Source organism: Trichinella spiralis, assembly GCF_000181795.1.
Source record: "Trichinella spiralis strain ISS 195 chromosome Unknown Scfld4, whole genome shotgun sequence".
NCBI classification, from domain to species: Eukaryota; Metazoa; Nematoda; class Enoplea; order Trichinellida; family Trichinellidae; genus Trichinella; species Trichinella spiralis.
Window position 1 is genome coordinate 6,421,293 of NW_003526943.1, and position 16,563 is coordinate 6,437,855.

Sequence of the window (16,563 nt, forward strand, 5' to 3'; positions counted from 1 at the left end):
ACAAAATTGACAAAAAAAACCTCACACATACCGTGCTTTTCAAATTTTTAAAAAGATCTCCAACAACACCGCCACTCTGATAAATATCTAAAAATTCTACAGTTTTACATCAAGACAACCCACACACACACACACACACATGCACGTCAAAAAACAGAATTTCCGTCTTTCTCTAGATTATGCATACAGTGGTGATGTTGAACATATTTGCTCTCAGTAAGTTGAAAATATTCGCAACTGGGCGTCGCGGAAACAAAAGTTCAAGGGATATTTTTAAAACACAAATTTTCCTTCGAAGCAAATCGCATTGAAGGCTTCTTTCACAAAAAACAGCAATTTCAAATGATAAAAACAATCGTAAATATATTTCACCCGTACCAGTCGGATTCTCTTGTTTTTCTTCTTCCCCACTGACAAGATGGTTCTCCAATTCGATGTTTCTTCTTGCCATTTCTTCAGGACTCACCACACCCAATGAAGATTCAACAGTCTCCACAGCAGTAACCACGCTGTCGCCTAAAATTCAAAAAAAACTTCAGAACAATGATGCACATTCTATCATTTCAACGCTCAGACCTATGATTTGGCCCAATGATTGCAAAGAATGGCCGGCTTTGAAAACCAACGAACCCCAACCGCCGAACAAGCCCTCATCAGTTTGATTCGGTTCTTCATCTTTCACACCAGCAACTTTCTCTTCCGTAACGCCCTTCTCCGAAGTATCCGGCGTCTTTCTGGACTCCACTATTCCGTCACCTTCGTCACTTTTGCACTCACTTTTCTTGTCGCCATCAGCCACCTCTTCAACGTATGTCGGCTGTTTCCCTTCAACGTCCAGTTCAGAATTCCAATCCCAATCACCACCGGCCACTGTTCCTTCACTATCTGAGCGGTCTTCCACAGCGGCAAAAATGTCCAAACCATCCTGCTGGTCCACAGAACATGCTCTTGTACTACTGCCCTCGTTGCTATTGCTGCGTTCTTTCAAATGTTCAACATTCTTAGTCCCGGACCCACCTTTATCCACAGAAATCTCATCTCCAGAAGATTCATCATAATCATCATCAGATTCATACATTTCAGAAAATTTCGAACCTAAACGTAAATATATAGAGGTTCCGTGACAAAGCTGCAATTCATCAGTAAAATATCAAATCAACAACACTCACATAGACCTTCGGTCGCACTGAGATACGCGTCATCATCGTCCATGCTGTTCTATCATACGAACTATGTAATAAGCAAAATAATAAAAAACACAAAATAATACAATCATCGATATCTCTTCAAAGTATCACACTTGAAATATCAACAACAAAATACAAAAGCAAAAATAATAACCCATTAAACACACTTTTTAATGCACAAACAGTTGAAATTAATCAAACCGATAAGCTCAAAAAATCCACTATCATATTAAAAACTGCAAAAAATAATGAAAAGCAGTTCATATTCACTAGCAACACTATCAAATCGAAACTATCTATCATCAAGTAATCAGCAGATGTCACAATGGGCAACATAACACCAACTTAAAATAGACAGAAACCATTACAAATATCGACGCATATTTGGCGAGCTTCATTCAGATGAACAACATTGTCGAAGTATCTTCATTCTCCAATTCCTTTATGTGCACCAAAACGTCTTTTTTTGTCACAATACCCAAAAGCTTGCTAAAAAATGAAAATTACCACGAAAACTATTAAAAGCAATAAACAAACAATTACGCAATTACAAAAGTAAAACAATTTTTCAACAATGCAAATTACAGAAACACGTACCCCATGTGAGTAACAAGCAACTGCCTGAGACCCAACTTCCGGAATATATCTATGACAGTTTCCATTGGCGTTTGATCAGTTATAGAAATTGGTGCCTGTGTTTTATAAAAATAATTTATTATGCATTTAAATACAAAAATCACTTACTAAATCGAGTAGTTTCCGCAATCTCAAAGGCACCGGCCGACCAGGTCCTTCAGGGTCCACAGGAGCATTTGAACTGAAGTAAACCAACGAATCAGTGACAATACCTTCTTGATTTTTTCTCGCCGTAGCTGCAACATAAAAATTTCATAAACAATATTTAATAAGTCAGCAAATAGTCCCTTACAAATTGCTAAAGACAAATCACGTCTTGTGACGTAACCGATCAAATTTGGTGAATTTTCAGAAACTACAATTGGAAATCCATTATGATCAGTTAGTCGAAGCAATTCTTCAATATCGCCGACGGTCATGCCTTCTTGGCTTATCACGCGTAGCGGCAAATCGCCAGGTCTTCAAATTATAATATTTTCATTATCCACTTTCAAAATAAATTACAAAAGAATTATTAAAGAAAATATTACCTGGGCCGCATCACATCTGCTGCCACTGAATTCAACGTAAACTCTTCTTTGTTGTCCAAAAATGGATACCCGTTGAGGGCGATGTGCGCGTCGTAGATGCCACGACGGTCAAAAGCATCGCCGATCCATTTAGCGAACATCACCGCTGCCATAGTCGGCACAATGAACTCCAAACTGCCAGTCAATTCGAACATGATCACCACCAACGACACTTAATGAAATACAAATTATCTATATCACTTTAACGAAAAATTTCAATTTATTCATCATCCGCTACCAGTCATACGAGTCACTCCGCCAAGCACTGCTGCAGCACCAACCATCGCGTAAAGCCCCGGCTGCACGCAAACTTTGCCAGGTTCACAATAAATTCCCCACCACCACGCATCTCTGTAATCTCTAAAATAATCATATATCCACAAAACAACAACTAATATAAAACATACAAAAGTAAATTACATACAGTGCCAACCATTCCATAGTAATGCCAACCAAACGACCCCCTATTGCCCCAATGGCTAAGCTTGGCACAAACAACCCTGATGGCACTTTCATACCAAATGTGAAAATGGTGATGACAATTTTAAATATAAGCGACAAAACCAACTTCCATATTGTTCCATTCATCAATGAACCAAAAGAGATATCGGATGTCGAGTTCGTGACGCCGATTACTTCTCTGTATTTGCTAAAAGATGAAAAAATGAAAAAAAACTCATTCGCAATCAATCAATAATCAATTACCAAAGTGCTGACATCTCTTCTGGCCCACAACGGTTGAAAAGATGACTAATCAGTGAACTTGAGCTTTTCCTGTAGCATGCGATAGAATTGAAAATTAATAAGTGGATGAAAAAACAAAGTTATCATTTCTCAAATATGTATCCAACATCAAAATTAATCAACTTACCTCGTGTATTCATTCGGAAAACTCAACAAAGCTGTGATAAACGTTATACTGAGCACCTATCAATGCAGACTATTTTGAAAATTTAATTTCAATCAAATTTTCAACTCACCTCTGCTATTGGATAATCACCCAAAGTGGATGATTTTCTAAACCGACACCAGCAAATGTTACATTTAATAAATATTGTACCAATGACACCCTGAAAAATTAAAATTTCACAAAATCTCAAAAACTCAAGCACATTTCAATGTATACTCCAAATATTCCAAGAGATATGAATGGGATTAGTTCAATGTAAGACCATCTCATTGGATAGTCGACAGCAAATAGTGAAGTTTGATCAGTGCCAAAAGGATTGATAAACTTCAAGATTAGACCTGCAATCAGGGCGCAAAAAAAAGAACGCCACAGCGTTTTCAATGGGAAATAATAACTTGCCTACAATTACAACATTTATCCAACCTTAAACAGCTTCACCATATAACACCAACAAACATACTTCTTCCAAACTGAACAGTACTCCACCAATTGGTGCGCCAAAAGCAACAGATACGCCAGCAGCAGCGGATGCAGACAATATCTAAATTGTTTAATAAAATTAAAACTGCATTAAAATGAACAATACCTTTACCTCTCGTTTCTTCGCTTCATTCTTTCCATATTTCGGAAATAAATATGATAGTATATTTCCAATACAGCAAGTCAGATGAACCATAGGACCCTCTTTGCCAAGTGAAAGACCAGATGCAGCAGCTAACACTAACCCGATAGTTTTTATTATCAAAGTCCACTTGCCCAAATATCCGTGAATGACAAAACCACTGAGCATGCATTTTATCTGCAATGAATGATATGAAATCCTTCCACCATCAAGTTAAAAGCACTTATTACCTCTGGAATACCAGAACCACATGCATAAGGGGCAAAAACACGCACAAAAATCGCTGCCAAACCGGCCAATCCCAATGCCCAACATGTGTAAAACACATATTCCACAAAATACGCCAACCCATCTTCTGAATAGTGACCAAACAGCTCAGGCCATGTATGCCACTATTAATTCACAAATTGTTTTCAAACGCTACATCTTTGTTTATTCATTTTATGACCAAAATTTTACAAAGTAAAATTTCCATTACAAAACAAAAAATTCAAAATTCATATTTTACGCTGTTGAAAACAACACCGAATGTAAAGCAATAATTATTCTATAAAACTGATTGTTATATAAATTGAAAATACCAAATACACAAACTAAATAAATATATGAAATACAAATGATGATCGCAATGGAGCATTATTTGTTTCTAACAAATGCATGAAAACAAAACTGCCATAAAATAGACAAAGAAAAATTACAATAATTATTTCATTTTACTTCACTGTTAACATTAAACAATGAAAAAATTCATCTCACCAATTACTTATTATTGAAACTATTCTAATCTTTTAAAACTTTCATTCACAGATCAACAACAAATATAATACAAAGATTAACATACCGCATTACATTTATCCCCGTAGAATAGTGTATCATTAGCTGACCAACAGCAGTGTTCCCTGTCAAACCAAAATGCATCGGGGCAAACACCTTCTTTTAGATCAGACATCCATCTCGTGCTAATGTCAACCAAACCGGCCACAACTCCTTAATACAAATTTACATCAGTATGGCTAAAAAATAACAAACCTTTCTTCATTTTCTTCAAATATGTTCATAATACAAACCATGGAAATGCAAACATTTCAAAACGAACAAAAATGTACTGTCATTAAATAATAGTACAGCATAAGCTTCATGCTTAACACCATTACCACCTACTAAAACGTAATGTATATAAACTGCATTAAGTACTGTAATATGTAAAAGCTGACTTTATTTCTGGCAGGTTCATTATCAACCATGACAAATAATTCTTACTTTTCACTGATACTGTAACTGTCGCATGCAATTACATTCACTAAGCTCACTGGTTTACACCAAAAACAACTCTTATTCACCTATGCACTTTCATATACTAAATCGAACAATGTTAACTATAATTAATTAATTAAATTTCATATTTTAGTAATATTGCATATTCATTTTACCATTTAGATATATCTGCCAAAAGCATTTGCAAATGAAATAATATGTACAACATTGAATTCTGTTTTGAATGGATAATATTCTATAAGTGCAAAAGTAGAGAAGGAAAAAACTGTAATATGCCAGACTGACTTACCAGCCGTCAGGCCGACAAAAAGCACACATATCCAGCCTGATCCGGCATCCACTAATCCTGTTATACAACTGGTTATCGATTCTCGATTTTTTTTCTTAATAAATTTGTGTCGAAGACGGTCTCGAGCCAAATCTCTTTGCCAATCAATGGTATGAAAATCTTCGTACTGGCTGAGGACAATTGGTAAAGGTTCTTCACAATCCAGGTTGGCAGGCACATCTTAAATTCAAGCAAAATACTGCAGTGTAAAATGTTTAACTAATGACAGTTTGAAAAGAACTCATGTATGATGTTCTTTTATCAATATATATATGTAAATAAAGCATTTAACTTGAAAAGCAGCTTTGCAACGTGCAAGAAGCAACGTATACTAGAAATTCTTTCCTTTTTGCAAACAAAAACGGAAAACAGTTTTCTGTATTATTACATCTACATTGCCGTTATTACTGAAATGAATGATGAACTCGATAAGTAATTTTTGAACTATTCTAAATTTTAAAATATTCAGCATATTTGTTGTTCTAAAATATTTTATTTACATTTTACCATGAACCGCCTATAAAAAATGGCAGCGTGTTTTTTATTAAATCATTTACCATAAGATACGCTCGTATCAGCGTCGTCTTCTTTTATATTTTTCAATCCAATCGCACGTGTAGCTGATGACCCAAACGAACCGTTCTCTTGAATTTCAGTAGTCATAATTCGACTGGATGGAGTTGAATATTTTTTCACACCTTTGTATAGCAACAGGTCAGTTTCTGACATCAGAAGACCAAGAAAACTTAAAGATCCATAACTCCGGAAATTTTCCCATTAAGGTGTAAATTTTATAAACCAACCAAGCACATTCATCTGAAAGGAAATGCTTACAGCTCGTTTATGATAAAAGAAAAGTAGGCATAATTTTTTGGAAAAGTATTTTTTTATAAATATTTGTAATTAATATTATGAAAACAGCTCAAAATTCAAAGTATACCTATTGTACATTATTATACGTTATTACGTTAAAATGTTTTTATCTGAAAAAATGCATTTGAAATTTACCGAACTTTCAATACTGCCATACTTTATTGCTTTCGAAAAAGAAACAAAAAAGATTGAGAGAAACAGTTTAAATTAGGAAGGTTTCCTACAGTTTGAGATTATAATTTAAAGTTTTATATTATTACTGTTGCAATTATACCTGCAAATATTTAAACTTGTTACAGAGTGAGTTAATAAGAAGTTTATTTCTTTTACATTTTTCTTTCACCGTTGTAAGAAAAACTTTGCCAAAGTATGTTTTACGTTATTAATTTAAATTTAATTTATTATTAAATTTCATATTTATCAAATAATTTTCTTATTTTGTATTATAATATGTTTGATTATTTTCATAGTTGATGTTGAGTTTACCTTAAGTTTGATGTAGATATTTTATGTAGCAAGTATATTTTTATAAATTAAGTGTTTGTGAAATAATATTGGAAATTTGAATTTTGCATTTGTTAAATCTTCAGATGAGTATCATGGACCACAATGGTGGCATTGTGCTCGCAATGCGCGGTGGTGATTGTGTCACTATTGGATGCGATTTACGACTGGGCAGTCGATTCTTGACAATCATGAATGATAAGGAGAAGATTTTCCAAATAACTCGTCGATTGTTTGTTGGAATTCCCGGTTTAGCAACTGATGCACAGACTATGCAAGTTTATTGTTATTGTTTTCATTTTTCATCGTAATATAATTTACACAAATGAGTATGATCAATGCTTAATTGAAGAATGAAATTATTTTTTTAAATTATTTTATTGAGCAGAAAAGTTATTTATTTTTTAGAGTTGAAAAAATGTTATACCGTACCAGTATATATAATTTGCGAGAAAATCGCGATGTTACTCCGGAGGTATTTTCTCAAATGCTGAGCAATCTGCTATATGAGAACAGGTAGTGGTGGGCATATATGTTAATACATTAGCGATGGTTTGATAATGGTTACGTTACAGTGGGTGAATTTTGCAGATTTTCTCCTTACTTTTGTGAACCAGTGGTAGCTGGTATTGATTGGAAAACATCTGAACCGTACGTTGCCAACATGGATTTGATCGGTTGTATTTGCAAGCCGAATGATTTTGTCCTTTCTGGCACTGGTGATTTGCAAATGTACGGCATGTGTGAGAGTGTTTGGGAGAAAAACATGGTAAGCTTCTTAATGATGTTTTCAAAAGTAAAGTGAAGAAAAGCAACAGCTTTGCATTCGTAGCACATGTGGTAGATTGATGTATACACGGATTATGGAATATTTGATGCTTTATTAACAACGTTTATTCGATTGTTTCATTTTTTTCTCGTGGTAATGTTTTATTGTTGTTCATAGGATCGGGATGCGGCGTTCGAAGCAACAGCGCAGGCGTTATTGGCTTGTATTGAGCGAGACGCAGCTAGCGGTTGGGGTGCGGTAGTTTACACAATTTCAAATGATGAAATTGATGTGAAATCAATCAAAGCACGTTTGGATTAAGGCTACTTTTGTGTTTTTAGTAATTCAATAAAACTTGGCATTCATTTTGATTACACCAGATCTTGTTGTTTCTATGAGTGATTTGACAAGGGGAGATAGTAATTTATGTTTGTTGTGTTATTGTAATCAGAATATGAAACTGGAGAGCGAGATAATAAATGGAATGTTAGATACTTTACAGTTGGGACCGTGAAAATTGAATTTATTTCTGAAGCCAGTCGTAAGATTGCGGTTCGGAACATTATAACTGTAACGATACTTGTTTCATGCTTCAACTAGGAGAATGATTGGAGTTTCACTTATCATTTTGTGCCTATGGAAACCAGTAGTGTAAATTTTTTGAAGCAACCAGTTTTTAATCGTAATAATAATAATAATTATGGTTAATACGTTTACGTAATTTGCTGATTCACCATTTCAAGATTGTGAGATGAAGTATTCACAATTTTGTTTCCGATGTTTACATCGCATGTACAGTATATTAATGATGTTCAAGATTTTTCATTTTTATGTGCAACCGTTTCTTATTGCTGCGTTGCTGTGCAATTTTATTTAATAATTGCTTGTATTTTATTTCTTTCTTATTCATGTATATGCTATGTCGTTTGATTTATGTTTATTTTAGTAGCTAGTCAGTTTAGTTTTACTCAATGAATGTTTCAATTTAATGTTGTTTCTCTGCATTATTTCAAATGTTCGTAATTTTAAATTTGATTTAATTATAATGTAATATTATGATAGTTTTTGAATTTACGAATGTTGCTTGAGGGGAAGGTTATGAATTGTGATGACGTTATCTTGATTGCTTTTCAAAAGGGGACAGTCAGGTTTTTGACGAATCGACTGGACGAATTTTTAATTATAAAAATTCTTCCTCCAAAACCTGTTAATTACTATTAATCATACAAGCGCTTTTATGGTCGACAACGTTAAATCGATTAATAAATAACTATGCATTTGTTTATATATTTATTTGTTGAGCACTGGAACAGCTGTGATATTTGTTTTCTACATTTGATTTGATTTCTGATTTGAAAACTTCAAGTTTTGTTTTTAGTGTCGCCTTTTTGAAAAGCAAATTCAGATTGTTATAATAATTTTTGCATATCTTGTAACAGAAGAAATGGAATTGTTTTTCTTTTTCACTTTCATATTTTTGGTGGTAGATATTCGAGGAAGTAAGAAAATTTTTTAATTTTGTCTTGCATCTAACAGAACTGTTCAAAATTAGTGTTGTTTGGAAAAATTGGTTACGAGTGCATTGATCAGAAAGTTTGCACCGATGAGCATTCTGAATGTCGCTTTGGTCGCTGTTATTGTAAATCTGGGTATGATTACAGCTACAAAGAAGCTCACATCGCTTGCGTCATTCGTAATATAAAAATATTTAAATTTATTTCTTGTCATTTGTAACTTTTTAAGTTCCCAAACTTGGGCAGCAATGTGAAATCGAACATGACAGTAGACATCAAAGTTGCGCTGATCCACATGCAGTTTGCAGTGAAGGGTTATGCAAGTGCAAAGATTCTTACATAGAACGAAACAAAAGATGTGTTGTTGATGGTGAGAATTTAATTTATTATGTAGCAAATTTTATATTCATAATAAATTTTATTTCATCCGCTAACTAACATTGACGTTGAAATAAATTTGTAACGACAGGTGAAATTTTTTCAATATTCGTAAAGTTCCATCTTTATTATTTGTATGTTATGAAAATGTTTGACTAATTTCATCAGAAAATATGAAAAAAAATACATGTTTCATCAGTATTGAAAACCAGAAACGATTGTTTTTGAAGAATAACAGCATTTTATCAATGAATAATACGCCATGTTTAATATTTATAGGAAGTTCATTGACAGTAATTTAAAAAAATGATTTGTCATATTTTAGAAAATTTGTTGTGAATAAGATAAGCGTAAAATGATTTCTTGCATAAATACGAAAACGTTGAATTACTTTTTTAAATAGATCTGCTGTATCTATCCATGCATGCAAACGTTTTACATTACTTACATGTCAGTTTCATTTTGTGTGAAATATTCTTTGTTGAATGTTAATAATAAATTGTATGGTTTAATCAGTGACGTTTCCGTTGATCATTTAGTTAAAACGTTGCATGAAAACTGCATTTCTAATCATCAGTGCATAACGCCATTTTCACATTGCAACGATGAAAACAAATGTGTCTGTCGAGCAAAATTTTCAGAAATCAATGGCGAATGTTATCCAACAAGTAAGCAATAAATAAATTCATTTATGGATTATTGTAAAACCAAATAATTTCCCGTTTTTCACGCAAATGAATATTAATTGTAATGATTTTCCATTGTAGAATATAATTGTTTGGAAGGAGAGCCAATTTTGCAAAATTCCCAACCAATCAACTGCAGCATTGTTGGTCGCCAACATCTCCACTGTCCAGAACAAAGTTACTGCGTTCCTTTTGACGAGCACGAAGGCCAGTGGTCATGTCAACAGGTGACCGTTTTTCATGGAATCTGTTGTCCAGTACCAAAAAGGGAGATCATTCTGAAGCCTTCCTGCTTGGTTGGCAAACCCTATTCTATACCTGACTCCTGTCCCACCAGCTCCCACATCAGACACAAAGATCGGTTCATTCCTTGGCAGGATCGGCCATGCTGTCCCAGAGCTTGTCCACATGGTTATGGTAAATTTGGAAATAAATGCTACCAAATCAACCTTCTTCCCGGAGATTTATGCGAACTTGATGGACAATGTGCATGCGGGTTTTGCACTGCAAATTTACAAGGAGGTAATTTCATCTTGCTTTTCATCACACACGCACGTGCATATCCATAGTTTAAATAAACAAATATTTTTATTTATATAAATCAGAGAATATTAGTTGGACAGTTGAAATAATCAAATTCATTTTCAATTGTCAGACTAGTTTAAAAGATAGTTTCAAATGGCCTGAATCGATCAATTCATTAAAGCCGGTTATTTGTAAAATTATTTCACCAGATCGTATCTATTGTGCATTTGGCAGTTATTGATCTTCAATATTTTCATGTACAAGAAGCAAATCCAATAAATAAATAATTCACTGCAGCAAAAAATAATTTATCACTGTGAAATGCATTGAAAATATATCTATCATACATGATGTGCATGTTCACAAAATGATTATTTTAGACTTGTGATAATTTAGACAGATATCTTGTTCATAACTATATAATCATATAATTATATGATATTGCAAATTATTTTAATGCATCAATGTCAAAGTGAAGATTACAATTAGCATAAAAGTTTTTTAAATGCTCCGTGTAGGATGGTTTCAGTTTTTGCTTGACGATGCTTGAACATGTTTAGGGTTCCATTTCTTAATGTGATGTGTTTTTTTGTAAGAAAACTGTTTCATATTTCAATCAAGCTTTTGTCAACGAGGGAGGGAAATTTTCTCGATTGTAAAAGTTGAAGGAATAAATGCATTTTATTAATCGTACTTTATTTGTATTTTACAATTTTTTAGAAAAAGCTTGCCAGTGCCAGCCAGGGTTCACGGAACTGTACGGAAAATGTCACGGTAATAATTTTGATGAGAAATTTATTTTTTTTGTCTTGTTTAATTTTTGTTGTGTGTAAATTAAAAAAAATATTTTTTTCTTTTTTCAAAAGATGAACGCTGCTTCCACGGTGATCCTGCGATCGATTCGGATACCGGCGCTATTGTGCAGTGCGACTCAGAAAACGAATGGAAATGCCCTGAAGATTACAGTTGTATTTCTGAATTTGGCCTCTGTTGTCCGAAGATTCCAATATACACATGAAATTTGGAATTAAACAGAAATTGATTGAATTCATCATAATAACAAAAATTGTTCATTTTTCGAAAATCTCCTGCATGAATCTTTCTTGTATTATAGTGCATTTTTTGGAGATGAAATAAAAAATAAAACAGCAAACTTATTGTAATGTTTCATAAATTAATTGTGTTTCTTATTGATACTGACATTAAACAAATATATGCAGCAAATATCCACATGTACATTTATTTGTTTTGTTCATAATTTTGTTTATTAAATTAATATCAAATTTTCAGATATTAATAATAGAGATACGTGAAAATCATATATAGACTTGAAAAAAAGAAAAATTTACATATGAGATAATTAAATTTGGCAATTTCTGCTTGCACAGTAGTGTTGAAGCGTTGCAACTGGAAAATAGTTGTCCATGCATTTCAATGAAATGGAATTTCTGAATAATTCTCACAATCGTCTTCAGGAGAATTTGTCAAGGATTTGTGAAGCTTTTATTATTGAACATGCGAAATGCACTGCGAAAGCGAAATTTCGAAGATCATCCAACTAATGCTTCGCTTCACCAACTTCAGCTGTTTACTTTGTTCCAAAGATTCTGCTCTCCTCTATACACTAAAGAAATTTCTTCACCAAATATTTTACTGCTGGAATTTCATTATTGAAATTTTTTCAATCTGACCAACATGAGCAATAATTATTCCAATTGAAACTAAAAAAGTATTTTATCAAAATAAAACACGAAAAAAATTAAATATATAATTAACTTATAATTATAATATAGCAATTTTGATATCTTTTATTTGAAAAATATTATTTTTACAATTCATGATGTTTGACAAAAAAAAATTAAAATATCTTTTACAAAAACAAAGAAAAAACTTTTTCTGAACAGCAAGCTAACAATGCCGCCTTAAGTTGATTAGTCTAACAAGTGAAGAGTGTGGTGAATGGGGAATAATAAAATTGCTATGCAGGATGGCAGAAAAATTGCATTACAAAAGTTGACCATTGCTGTCAGTATCAGAAGGATCGGTCGAGATCGTTGAGAATATTTTCTGCAGAATTAATTATTTTGGACATCTCACTTTTCAGAAGTTTGGTCAGAAAAACAATTTTATAATTTGTCATCAAGCTGCTTGTCTTCACCAAACAGGCGAGTTGTTCTTTTGTGAGAATCATAAAATTGAATTTATTTTATATATTCATATCAAAACAAAAATGCTATCGAAATAATTGAACAATACAAATACGTTGCGTTATAATTTGTTCACTAATTAATTGCCGATTTATAATGTCAAGTGTTCGATGTAATAAATAATAAATCGAAATTTGTAGACGGAATAATAAGAAGAAGATTGCATTTAAGCTTCTTGAGGCATTTGTTGTTTTCAAATTTTTTCACAAAAGCAAAATTGAAACAAATTAATGCAAAGTTGTTTTGAAAAAGCAAAAATAATAACTTCACCCATAATGTTTATGAAAATATTTTTTCTGCACTTCTAATTTTGAATGATAATATTTTATTTTTGGCTATTAAATTCAGTTTTTGTTCATTTATTTTATATTCTTCCGAAGAGGGTGCTTAAATTTTCGGCCAGTATTCAATTTTTGGAACAATCATCGCTTGAAGAGAAAAATTGATTACCGACTATGAAAAATTGTAACAACAGCTGCCTTAATATTGCGTGGAAATTTTTAATTAAAATTTACAGTACTCTCCAGAGCATTCAGCGCGATATTTACACTGTTTAAATTAAGTTTGCATTGAGGAGCCCAGTTTCCCAGAGGTATGAAAAATTTTTATAAGAAAAGCAGCCAGCCACCAGAAACGAAATAACGATAATGTAGAAAAGTGGTCACCACATATTATATCTCTGAGCTGAGCAGCAAAACAATTCGTGCTCTTGTTGTTCGTGTTGTTGGAGTTTATCATATTTTATTATTCAAAAATTCTGCAAGTTAAAATTTTTCAAGATGCTAAAAAATTTGCAACAACAGCAGTAAAAAATAAAAGGGTGAGGAAGGAATTTTTCTTATCAATGAAACATTTTCACAAGATTATTTATCACGTTATGCTTCTTCTCATGTTTCTGTATAATTGTTCCACTTGTTGCAAAAAGTATTGTTCAAAGGGCGATATAATCTGCAAGCTTTAGCTTCGAGTTGCAGCTGAGAAGACATGACGACGTGGCAGGGAATATTTAATACTTCCCTTTGACAAATGCCCTCCCCCTCTTAAGAAATAGAAGAATATCTGCTATTGGGGGAAGGGAGAGGGGGGAGGGGGGAGATCTGCAGAAGAGCATCAGCACTGCTTCGAACGGCGTTGAACGTTTTCCAATAAACATTGACAACACTGGGCAGTTATAATCCTTCTTTCTGGTAAGGTTGGCAAATTTACCACGCATCGTTATGTTCATTGTTCGACTTGGCCAATCGTATTGCAGTGATATCCCAGACATGATGTCGACGTAAATCTTCCTCCACTTGACACTTGATTAATTGTTTCCAAGAAGGAAGCGTTGCTATATTTTTCCCTTTCTCAGAAGCTTTTCCCTGTTCAAGTTTCTTCTTTCGGCTCACGTGAGAAGCTATTACTTTTTTTCTATTATTTTGCAATTCAATAATTCTCAATCTTCAACAATTCTTTTTATTAAAATGTAACATTTTCCTATTTCTACATCTTCCATAAAGTCCGTTGAATAATGCAAAATAAAAACTTATTAAAAATAATTTGCACATTTGAAAAATTATATATTTTTAAATTATTTATTGTTCTAATTTGTAATGTGCTTTTATGTTATTTCAATTTATTAATTATAAAAATCAAGTAATTGGATGAAATAAGCAGATGCTAATTCATTTATCTCAATCGTCAAATGAAAATATAAAATTATTGAAATGCCATCATATTTCACATATTACAATAAAAAAAAATAAAAACTAATAGATTGAGAAAAAAAAGTAAAAGTATTGTATATTTACAAGTTGTCAATTTCGTTATCTGTAATGTGAATGTAAGGCGTTTAAAATTGCTTTGCTTAAAAATTTGTCGTTTGAAGTTGTTTTGCCAATAAATAATCCTAAGTGAGAAAAAAAAATTATAATTAGCCAGGATTAGATTTTGTTTTCCTGAGACTGATTGTCAGTTACATTAATGCAGGAATAGAAAATTAAATTTGTCTGATTACTTTGCATCATGGATGTTTGTTGATTGCATGCCGTAAAAAATTTTTTTAATCAGTTTTGATCTATTGAATTCAATTAACAAAAGGACACTTGTTTCATTTAACAAATAAAACACCATTTTATAGCATTTCAAAAAAATTCGTTAATTAATTAATTGTTGCTCTGTTGAGAAGAACCAACCCAAGAATGATATTATTTTCAGCTGCGAGAAGAAAATGGCCGCTTTTTGAATCGGTGGAAGAACCAAAAGCAGAAGGGTAAATTTGAATGAGCATCGTCGATGGAGATGAACTATTCCGAGTTGGTGACGGTAATGGTGGTCGGTGAGGAGGTGGTCAACGAGACCGACACGTCCTCTTTCATCAATGTCAACGTTCAGTGGACGGTCACCTGCTTTCTGGTGCTGATCATTGGCATCGGGGTCTTGGGCAACGTGTTGATCATAATTCTACTGTTGCACAGCGGTGTTTACCGGCTGAACGCGACCGGAGTGTTCGTTTTGAACCTCAGCTGTGCCGACTTGTTGTTCTTGATATTCTGCGTGCCATTCCAAGGGACCGTCTACGTGTTGAACCACTGGCCGTACGGATTCTGGATGTGCAAGACCACCCACTTCTTCCAGTACGTCACCATGTTCGCCAGCATCTGGCTTTTGACGGTCATGTCCGTCGACAGGTACTTTGCCCTGCGCTATCCGCTGAAAGCGGTCGCGTTCAGAACGTCCAAAATGGCAACCCGCTATTCGCTGTTCGTTTGGAGCCTCTCCTGCGTGGTATCCAGCCCCTGGGCGTTTCTCTACACCACCATCCGGCTGGCCGACGAACACGACACCACGGCAACCGCTTGCCTGGATATCTGGTCCGAGGATACGTTCTTCTTGCGCAAGTGGATGATGCTGTTCATCTTCTTCGCCAGCTTCGCCTTTCCCACGCTGGTCGTGATCGTCATGGGCTGGCTGGTGGCCACGTCACTCTGGTGGTCCGGCAAATGCGGCAACCGACAACAGCCCCAACACACCACCCTCGGCATACCGCAGAAAGCCTACTACCAGAGGAGGCGTGTCGCCTCGTTGGTGCTCGTGTTGGCGTTGGCATTGTTCCTCTGCTGGTTGCCGCACAACATTTCGCTCATCTGGATCAACTTTGGCATAATCAAAGTCTGGGATAAGCAGTTCTTCTTGTTCAAAGTCACCGCCCACATGCTCAGCTATTTGAATTCGTGCATCAATCCGTTCATCTGCTATTCCATGTCGCGGAGCCTGCGCAAGCAACGCTCCATAGCCAGAACGGTCAGCGCGAGCAAAAAAACCACCGACAACGCCAATGACCATCGTCTCGTTGATCATAATAATGATCTTGATCAAAACTGACACTTGTCAATTTGAGCTAAATCAACCTTAAAATTCGACAAGCAGACAATCATAATCTGTGTTTGTGTATTTTCAATTTGAATATTTTCATTTTTATGAAATTAAATAAATAATCAACTTGATAAATTCATTTTTCAGTAATTGTTATCACTTGAAGTGAACAAACTCACTTATGAATGAAAAAGCATTTAATAATCACAGTAGCACACTGCGCAGC

The 16,563-nt window shown here is 34.1% G+C and overlaps 3 protein-coding genes across 3 annotated transcripts; 1 reads left to right on the forward strand and 2 right to left on the reverse strand.

Annotated features, from left to right (window-relative positions):
* Positions 1-172: 172 nt before the first annotated feature.
* On the reverse strand, positions 173-7,097 carry Tsp_01609 (putative CBS domain pair). Its single transcript, XM_003377345.1, has 22 exons — positions 7,009-7,097; positions 6,085-6,272; positions 5,489-5,707; positions 5,283-5,300; positions 4,992-5,084; positions 4,766-4,911; positions 4,155-4,316; positions 3,895-4,101; positions 3,763-3,843; positions 3,519-3,701; positions 3,373-3,462; positions 3,264-3,319; positions 2,817-3,041; positions 2,640-2,752; positions 2,354-2,564; positions 2,137-2,282; positions 1,932-2,059; positions 1,785-1,879; positions 1,599-1,676; positions 1,176-1,230; positions 577-1,129; positions 173-516 (listed from the first exon to the last, which is right to left on the reverse strand). Exons 1-22 carry the CDS (start codon positions 7,095-7,097, stop codon positions 173-175), a joined length of 3,480 nt encoding a protein of 1,159 aa, XP_003377393.1.
* Positions 7,098-9,989: 2,892 nt separating this feature from the next.
* Positions 9,990-12,089, forward strand: Tsp_01608 (conserved hypothetical protein). Its single transcript, XM_003377346.1, has 4 exons — positions 9,990-10,233; positions 10,333-10,773; positions 11,497-11,550; positions 12,067-12,089. Exons 1-4 carry the CDS (start codon positions 9,990-9,992, stop codon positions 12,087-12,089), a joined length of 762 nt encoding a protein of 253 aa, XP_003377394.1.
* A 2,096-nt stretch (positions 12,090-14,185) lies between these two features.
* Tsp_01607 (conserved hypothetical protein) lies at positions 14,186-16,322 on the reverse strand. The gene is made up of 4 exons (XM_003377347.1): positions 15,975-16,322; positions 15,450-15,932; positions 15,158-15,425; positions 14,186-14,379 (listed from the first exon to the last, which is right to left on the reverse strand). Exons 1-4 carry the CDS (start codon positions 16,320-16,322, stop codon positions 14,186-14,188), a joined length of 1,293 nt encoding a protein of 430 aa, XP_003377395.1.
* Positions 16,323-16,563: the final 241 nt, after the last annotated feature.